At 37.7% G+C, this 10,282-nt stretch overlaps 1 protein-coding gene across 1 annotated transcript; it reads right to left on the reverse strand.

The window, feature by feature from the left end:
- Nucleotides 1-2,789: 2,789 nt before the first annotated feature.
- Nucleotides 2,790-9,861, reverse strand: LOC133518119 (asialoglycoprotein receptor 2-like). The gene is made up of 6 exons (XM_061851702.1): nt 9,721-9,861; nt 8,076-8,201; nt 6,502-6,642; nt 5,309-5,488; nt 4,145-4,396; nt 2,790-3,560 (listed from the first exon to the last, which is right to left on the reverse strand). Exons 1-6 carry the CDS (start codon nt 9,758-9,760, stop codon nt 3,397-3,399), a joined length of 903 nt encoding a protein of 300 aa, XP_061707686.1. The 5' UTR covers nt 9,761-9,861; the 3' UTR covers nt 2,790-3,396.
- Nucleotides 9,862-10,282: the final 421 nt, after the last annotated feature.

Consider the following 10,282-nt stretch of genomic DNA (forward strand, 5'->3'; position numbering starts at 1 on the left):
CTTTAATGCCATTGTTATAATTTGCACAATTTATGAAAAGTCATAAGAAATGTTTTATAAAATACTGCTGTAGCGAGGCAGATAAATCAATTTTCAAACTTAATTTAAAATACAGCTAAAATACTCGCGCAGAATAGAAAGGACGGCAGTAGCGTCAGCATAGCAGATAGAATTGCATGTTTACATTTGGGTCAAATAAGAAAACTTAATAATAAACTTAAATAAAATAAAAACACTACTGAAGTTAATGATTTTGAAAAAAATATTATACTTTGTAATATTTTTTCTAAAATCCCCGCCTGATGGTAAGCAGTCTCCGTAGCCTATGTACGCCTGCAACTTTAGAGGATTTCGAGCACCCTCGTTGAGCTCTGGCAACCTTACTCACCGGCAGGAGCACAACACTATGTACTGATAGTTTTACCTACCTACTGGGTCTAGCGTTATTTGGCTGCAGTTTCCTGTAAGGGTGTATATTTCTATAGTACAAATTTTAATATGCAATAAATTCGTGTTCTTCCTCACTCTCACTGAGTATGAGAATTAACTAATCTAATCTGTAACCATAAACTGTAATAATAACTGCAGATTATTGCATATCTTATGTTAATCAAATTGTGACGTGTAATATAATATTATAATAGTACATTACGATACAAGTGCGAAAAATAGGAAATTCGAAACGAGTGGCGATAAATTAAGACACGACCGAAGGGAGTGTTTTAAATCGACACGAGTTGCGAATTGCCTATTCGCACATGTATCGTACAACGTTTTACAGTACATATGGCCCTTTAAATGTTCGACACAGTAACGTAATATTCTAATCTTCGCACTAGTGCTATAAAGTAGCACCATATGTACTGTAAATAAATGAGTATGTGAACGTGAGCGAGGTGGAGGTGGTACCCGGGATCGTAGATATCATGTTTTTTTTTTAATTTTATTTTTTGTGCGAGTTTTTTTTAATAATCACTGAGTTGCCTTGCCTCAAGCATAATATTGCTCATTTTAAGAAATAATTTTCATATATTTAGCTTTTGTGCACAATTTATTATGATTTTTAGAATGCATTTTTGACATAGGTATGTTCGTGATTTTTTTTCTATCGAGGACAGAAAAAGAAAGGAGTAAGAGGAGGGGGAGGACTCAGGATTCGAATCGCTGAAATCCCTAGAGAAAGGCGTCACGATTGCTAATTAAACATATGGCAGCCACATTGAGAACTAAAAAGCGCTATGACTTTTATTCGTTCTCTGAAACTTGCATCTTAATGTGTCAGTACGATAACACTCCCATTCCAGTACCACAAATTGGCACTTGACGTTTATATATCCGACGACGTAAACTTGATCGCAGTTGATCTCACTCGCACTGATGTATTGGTGCGATAGAGAGGGAATGCGATCGAATTCACGCAGTCGGGAACGTAAAAAAGTGTAACAACTTTTAATAAAATGACCGATTTGCTATCGGTCCACAGGTAGAAACATGGCGTTATTCAATTTTATCACACTGATATTAAGTACCGCCACTTCACGCCATCTTCATTCCTCAGGCGTACTAAATGGTAACTAGGTGAGTAGGTGACTTTCGAACGTTTTTAAAATATTTTATTAGGCACACTTTGAATTGCATTTTATAAACCCTTGCGCATAGTAAACAGATTGAGATATAATATATATGGATTACTAATATGTTGCAGAAAATTTATTGTCATATTGTACCTTCGCATAACAACCCTTGGCAGAATCATCATTTCGCAGAATTACTTTTTGCATAAATTTGTTGGCTTACTATTATTTCGCTCAATTTTCTTAAGCAGAATAATGCAATAGCATAATGTTAATTTGAATAATAATCCTGTAACCGAATAATGGTTTAGCCGAAAATTGTGTCGCATACGACTTACTTGGCATACTGTTATATCGCACAATTTTCTTAGACACACTGTTATATCGCAATTTTTTTAAGCATTTGGCATAATGTTGATGAGAATAATAATTAATTTTGGATACCCGATTCCGCTAATTGCAATTAAAATATTTCTGAAGGCAGTTCCTATTGAGTAGTTCTTATTTTGAAGGGTCGCAGTTCTAACCTAACCGAACCTACAGTTCTGGCAGTTCTTATTTTGTAGGGGTTGCTGTTTAAACCTAACCTAACCTACAGTTCTGGCAGCAGTTCTTATTTTGTAGGGGTCTCTGTTCAAACCTAACCTACAGTTCTGGCAGCAGTTCCTTTTGTATAGGGGTCGCAGGATTTATTCTGCTGCATAAAATTCTGCGAAATTAAAGTCGGCGATAATAACAGTATGCCATTACAAATTCGGTGAAATGTAATTTATGCTACATGAAATTCTGCGAAAGAAAATCTACGATCTTATTATTCTGCTATTCAATATTCTGCCAAATGAATGTTATGCGACATGACAGTTATGCTAATTATACAATTATGCAAAAGGATCATTCGGTTAAAAATGTTTCTGCGAAAACTGCTATGCGAAGTGTATTTCGGACAATCGATATTATGCAAGATAAAGGGAAGCCAATATATATATAGCGACTAGGCTAGGAAAAGGACGGATTGAATTGTGACAGTAATGCGACGGCAAAGTCACTCATTTTATAAGCAAATTGATAGTATACAGCGCCCGCGTTAAGGTCGCGGCAGTATTTCCCTACCTGTATCCGCGTATCTGTATCTGTGTGTGTGTTTGTAATATTTGTAAAAATTAGTTATTTGTTTCAAAGTTTAGAAGACAAGAAGGAAAAATAAGACAACCAACAATTACTGCAATAATTTTACTCTGTCGATGAAACCCAGAATAATAATAATTAAAACATCACATACAGTTAATTGCTATTCCTTCAAACCAAATATCTCAGGTTTTTTGAAAAAAAAAACCGTGATTGAGCTTGACAGTCGCAAAAACAGTATATTTTAATACTTACTGTTATTATGAACTACTTAATACACTGGAAGATGGAAAATAAAAGTAAATTAATTTTGTATCCAGTAAAACCGTCTGCAAACGATGCTATTAAGCTTAGAAATGAATGAAAACTGGAGACATTTTTATTATTTCAATTTTATTTTTTAAACTTAATAGTATCGTTAGCAGACGTTTCTGCTTGATGCAAAATTAATTTAGTATGAGATAGCGCATCGTTATTGGTGAACTTCCAATTTCTAATATGGCTTAGAACTCCGATAGTCGTTTAAGAAGTGTAACAGTCTTACGGTAGATGTCGCTAGGTTGCCTTTACCAATATTGTAGAATTTTTTTCTTTGTTGGGTGAGGCCTTGGTAGCTCAGATGGCTGAGATCGGGCTAGCGATCCAGCTCACCCAAGACAGAATGTTTTACAACTTTTAATTTATTTCTAAGCTTAAATTACAGAGTAATCTCGCAAATGAATGGGTATGAGTATCCGTAGCAAGGGCAGTCGTTGAGTCGACCGTCTCTAAAGATGGAGCCACAGTTCTCGGTCCATCCATGCGCGTTATTGGGCTCTCCTGCCGACCATCCCTGGAATCCTGCTGCGGCGAGAGTGTCACCTGTTAATGTACGAAATAAGGGATATAAGTATGTCATACATTAATCTGGACGCCCTACATACCGCTGGATAGATGAAGTGCAAAAAGACCTTAGCGAACTCGGTGCTGTCGACTGGACACAAACAGTTTTGGAGAGAGAAGTATGGCGGTCTTTGGTGTCGGAGGCCAAGATCCACTTCGTAAGTAAGTAAGTAATAACATTAATCTTTAGGTACTTTATAGCCTGCTAATAATGCCTATCATTTTATATGATGTATTACTTAAACAATATTATCTAGGTACCATAAAACTACCCAATTGTAATCAAAAAGCTCCCAACTCAATCTATGGTTCACAATGACCTCAAATATTTTCAATGGTAGAAGAATCTGGGACAAAAGGAAAAAGAACGTTGACGTTCATACTTAGGTGTTGAACTTGTGGATCATAGCAGCGGCTGCAATATCTGGACGATAGTCGGGTGGTTGACAGAAGGAACTCGCAGTAATTCTTGCTCGTAGTATAAGAAAGTTGGAAATGTGTGCAAGTACAACTGCCTCTTTTATGATTTGGGCTAACTGATTAGGTTAATTTTTATTTCTTACCGTTTATAGTCACCCACTCGCCATCCTCAGATTTCTTAAAGCCAATTATAGCGTAGTCGCCATCTTCCGCACCAGCGATCAACGATTTCGGGTTTTTCTTGTAAATATACTTGAGTACTAAAGATTCCGCGTAGCTGTTGATGATGGCCAGGTTTCCTCCCTCGTCGCTGCAAGTTGCCTTGGCGAGGCTCCAGGGCTTGGCGACCCGGTGGAACTTGTAGCAGCTGCCAGTTCGGGGCTCCCACTCGTATCCTGATACAATATGACTCATTCAAAAATGGGTATAGACGTTTAAATGACCCGCCCTTTACTGAACATGCGAATTCGTTCGAATTTTTTTTTGGCATGATTGGTTTATACTTATAAGTTGCATCAAAATGCAAATAGAAAATTGTGTCACATAATGACTGCCTCTAGTTTTCTTAGCTCCTATAACCAAATTCGGTAAGTAACCGATACTGATCCCATGATCCAATAAAATAAGTAAATGTATTTATTAGAAAATTATAAGTAATTTATTTTTATCATTAGTGTGGTATTTTTAAACACCTAAATTAATCAATTTCTAATTCAATTTTGAGGCTCTGTTCTAAAGTTTCTGCTCAATTTTACCAATCAAACACGCAAAGTTGAACATTGGCTGTCAATGTCAATAATTAAATAAAACATACCGTAGATACATTAAAAATGTTAAGCTCGTATTTACTTACAATCCGTAATCACAAAAAAATAGGCGTCAGTTTACCCTAAAGAGTGTCATAGGATATAGGATACATCTGCAACTTATATTTACTGCAGTACGGTGCGCTTGGGCAATTCCTATAAAATTTACAAATACTCCCCCGTTTCAGTCCTAAAAGTATCGGCCCGATTCGAAGAATGAGATACGATAACGATAAGTTCTGGTTAAGGTAAGTTCTCATTTAGATATAATTTGTATGTCGTATAATTGATAGATGCAGCTGGATTCGGGCAACCAATGTCATTTTGACGTTAGAAATATCGTAACTAGATCTTATTGGGATCACAGCGGAATCGAAATAAACGTAAATTTTGACATGTCGTTTAGTTATCGATCTTTTAAAGATCTTTCCAAGATCTTAAACGTGTCTTAGTCATTCTTCGAATGGGGCCATATGTACGCAAAGTTGTAATGAAACTAACCTTCAGCTTTGGCGCCGCAAGTAACGTTTCTCTGCTTGTAGCAGAAGTAGGGCAGCTCAGATTGACAACTGATGGCAGCAAGCTCGCCAGAATGCGTCAGCTCCACGCAGTTCTCGTCAGAGCTTGCGTCGTCCGGTTGACCGGAGGCCCATCGCACCGGCATAGAAGAGACTTTCACTCCTGCCAATAGAGAAATATTTAGCCCTTAGAATGCTCTATTTCATAAACACAAATATCACTCAAACCCCGAAATCTTGGGCGCAAGGGAACTAATATACACCTTACTCGAAAGTGTGAAGGTTACTTTGACAACGTCCGTTCAACACTTATAATTGTCCTTGGCGCTGTGGGCACGACAAGTAACGATGACTTTAGGTGTTTTTTTTATACTACGTCGGTGGCAAACAAGCATACGGCCGGCCTATGAGTTGGGTCAAGTGTTATTTGGCTGCGGTTTTCTGTAAGGTTCCAGTTGGGCTCTGCTCTAGATCTGGAATGACATCTGCTGTGCTGTGCCCTACCACACAAGGCGAGATGACATTCACATTGCCCGTACCTCTCTTTTGGACGTAGTTTAAGGATATACCCGGGTCCAAAAAGGTTAATTAGTCCTTTATTTTGCTTTCTTACTTCATTGAAATCAAGATTCTTTACCTTCATTATCTTCTATGCTATATCCCATGACAAAGTTCATATGATTAAAATGGTTGATTTCCATGAAAAACTTTAAAAGCCAGTTAACTAGAAGGAAACAAAAGGTATAGCGCGCACCTTTTATTTCAATCACTCTAATAATATCTGTTTAAAATTTTACTCATCAGATTCCTCACCAATATCACTAGCTATTTCATACTAAAATGATATTGCTATGGTATGCAGAGTAAAGATCAATGGGAAATAAATGAAAGTTAGATATATTTTCGGAATATTTTCTATCAAGCCAATTTTAACCTTTTAAGGTTTTGGCTGGAGTCTGCCCTTGCAGTATATATATAGTCTACTAGTCTAATATTCTACTCCGTTGAAATGTTTCATAGCTTTAGTCCTTGAACGTATAAAAAGTATATAAAAAATTACAATTTCGCGTCAGCCGTCTCAACGCGACGCTTATTTAAAATGCCTATAATTCTTATGCGCAGCCATGATATGCAAAATGGCAGCTAAGTGGTCAATAGAAGTTCCTATTTACTAACCGTCAAGGGAAGTAAACTTTTCTTTGTCAATGGAGTTTATCCCAGTAAACACGCTGTACATCAACTTCTCGCCATTTTTGACCATCATGGACCCCATTGCCTGGGCCATGCCGCCGGTTGTCGGAGAAGCGAGAACCCCACCTGAAAATCCCGAGATTGTTGTTAAATAAAATCTTACGATAGCAAAATAAACATAAACTAAACTTTGTAAATCCCCTCAATTCCTACTGTTTCCAGCTGAACTGTGACGTGATGTCTTATGTTAGAACGGCCCGGATCCAGGACGAGGCATCAGACAATTCATTGTCTTTATAGCATCACGTGATCACCGGTCAAATATCATAGAAAATAAAGTGTCGATGAAGTGATAATTATGATGGGACGTCAGTCTTCCGTGACCAAAGTTAGTGCAACCTGGCTGAAACGTCGGAAAAAAGGTAAAATAATGGTAATTTGATAACGTTAGGCGAATTAATGGAAGGAAGTATCGGTTGCCTCGGTCCGGACCCAGGCCGTTCTAGCGTGAGGTCTACCTTTATGGGAACCTGCTAATTTAGGTACAGGTAAATCTGTATGTAGAAAATACTTTTATCGCTTCTATTTCTTTCTGCTTCAAATGAGCTGCAACATAATAGCTACAATAAATAGTGTCCAACAAAATACTGCTGTACTTAGACTTTATCTGGCGGTCAACGGAAAATTAGTTTGTGCCTTGATACAGTAGACCAGCCCAACAATCGCCATGTCTAAGCTAATTCTGCTTCGACCTGACAAGCGACAGACTGCCTCCATGAAATCCAAATCTTTTGGACCCATGGTTCAAAAGACAGAGGGGGGGGGGGCACATATTTGGTTTTTGGAAAACCGCATTTGTTTTGACAGAACTATCCAACGATACCCCACACTATTGGGTCAAAGAAAAAATAAAATAACATTTTGTATGGGAGGTACCCTCAAAAAAAAATTGTACTTTTTACTTTACCGTTCTGTTTCCATGCATAATTAATGGATTTATGGCAAATTGCAGCGTTCTAGCACTAACGATCATGGAGCAAAGCCGCGGACAGAAGGACACACGGACGTGGCGAAACTATAAGGGTTTCTAGATGACTACGAAACCTTAAAAAACATTTAAAATGGCACTGTTTTGTTGGTGCAAAGTTGGTGCTCACTTAGGCACGCTATTTTGACACTTGAAGAACCTTTACACCTCCAAATTTCAACAAGAAGTACCTACATACCTACTTAGGGCGGCATGTACGAGTATTGAAACCCTGCAGAAACACGGCAGGTACAGAACATTACGGCCCAACAATCTAGAATTTCTGGTATAAGTTATGAACTTTAAAGGGCTGTCACAATATATCAATGCTTCTAACGGAATAAATTTCTATTTACTAGTTTGGCGCAATGACCCAAAATGAGTCTTGGCCTCCAAAACAAGAACACGTTATTTGACCCGGTCCTGCGCGGATTCACGCCACTTTTCACTGACGCCGAGCTCACGGAGATCTACCTCCACTCTAGGACGGCGTATAAATTTTGAATTGAGAATTTAATAATCGAATGCTTACCGTCTTGGTTACAGCGTTTGTTCGCGTCCGACCAAGTAGCGGGTTCCATGCTCATATGCAGCCAACCGTCCATTTCAGACTTATACACATAGTCAATATTGGAACCACCAGCAACATACTGCAAACCTGCAACGAAACATTCGTAATTGATTAGGTGGTCAGAACGCCTCGGTAACATGAAAATCGTACACCGACAAATAAACAATTATATTATATAACTATAGATATGTTAAGCGGTCCACTGATTAACAGTCCGCCAGATGGTATCGGTCTGTCAGTTAGAACAAAAACTTGACAGTTCTGAACAACTGACAGGCCGATACCGTCCGGCAGACTGTTAATCAGTGGGCCCCTTTATACTTATGTACATAAGGAGCACAAAAAATAAATCCATATTTATTTCTATATCTACGAAGAAGTCTGTTATTTTTGATTAATTTTCGTCATAATCATTATTATACTCATTGATAAACATAAGCTTGTGTCTTTTGCTTTCTGTGTGCGAGAATTCGTCAGAACGTGTACATGTCTTGGAATGCCTATAAACTATCTTTAGTTATAATATCAAATAAAACCCAACGATAAAATAAAATTGAATGACATGATACGAAATATCACGCGACTAATTCCGTACTTTAAGATACGTCAAATATTTGCTAAAAATACGATATAGATTGGATATGTCAGTGTCAAAACTGACATTTTTGTTTGAAGAAACAAAAAGTGCGAATCTGGCCGTTAGTTTTGATTGGCGTTTTCTATCAACGATTATTGTCATCTTTGCTATCGCCTGGCATTTTCGTTATTGGTTGAACCAAGCGTTGGATTGCATATTACACGCACTTTAACACAACACATGCATTGCATTATTAAAAATATCACATAAGTGTATATATTATTTCGGATAAAAGTTGACTCACGTTAGACCGGTCCCGGTCCGCGCCGAGGCATCCGACACTTCGTTTTCTATAGAATGACGTGGTCACCGGTCACCTGTCATAGAAACGAAGTGGCGGTTGCCTCGGCTCGGACCTGCCCGCGTAGCCAAAGTGCCTATCGTTCACGCTCCGTGGCGAACGAAACGCAACTATCACAGTCGCACTATTATGGAAGAGTGATAGAGAGAGATGACTACATTACGCTACGGAGCGTTAACGATTGTAACGTTGGCTACGCGGCCTGGGCCGTTCTAGTTTAATATTCTTTAAATAATATTAGGAAGCAAAATTTTAAATATACCTAAGTGAGCTGCAAAGATCGACAACTATAAATTATCTACACAAAACGATCGCTACAGACTTTATTAATCCAAGATTAATAATGATTTCTTTACAGGACCGAAGAAAGGGGAAAAAATAGTACATACTTAATAGATTGAGGGTTAGCGAAGGTCTGTAATAAATAAATAAATAATAAATAATGGAAAATAAATAATGCTTTCGTATGTCCGGATTTATCCTCTACAGGTCGCAATTCTCAACAGATACTCATGAAATTTTGTGAGCAGGTTCAATGATTTTTTTGGCAATCCACTTTTTGGGATTTATTCCATAAATTTATTCACGTTACGTTATGCTAGCGAGGTCTAAAGGTCTCAGCCACTAGTTGTGTTAAATCAATCCAAATGAACAAATAAACTACTTACCCACACACAAAATAAGACACACTTTTGCAAACTGGGCCATTTTAGAAATTTTATTGATGTGTCCGCTGTCTCGCAAATATCGACTGGCTACAAACAATAATTGATACACTATGGACGTAATGGGAATCTGCTCTGTTTATATTCACTTTGTCGCTTTTTATCAGTTACATGACGATTCATATATTTATAGTATATTGTGTATAAAATACGGTAAACGTAAACAAGATACACGAGTTGGTAATTCTTGAACCGCCCGTGGCACACATAATGTTTTCATCACACTTGTGAGGAAAAATCTAAATTATAAGCGAAATAATTCTTAAAAAAATATTCGTCCGCCATATTGTCGTTTTTGACAGGTTGGGCATTGAAGGCACAGACCTATCCGGCATTCGGGCACGATTGAAAATTGTGTAAAAATATATTTTACAGTACATATGGCGCTACTTTATAGAACTAGTGCGAAAATTAGCATATTACGTTACTGTGTCGAACATTTAAAGGGCCATATGTACTGTAAAACGTTGTACGATACATGTGCAAATAGGTAATTCGCAACTCG

The sequence above is a fragment of the Cydia pomonella genome, chromosome 5 (assembly GCF_033807575.1).
Source record: "Cydia pomonella isolate Wapato2018A chromosome 5, ilCydPomo1, whole genome shotgun sequence".
Taxonomy (NCBI): Eukaryota; Metazoa; Arthropoda; class Insecta; order Lepidoptera; family Tortricidae; genus Cydia; species Cydia pomonella.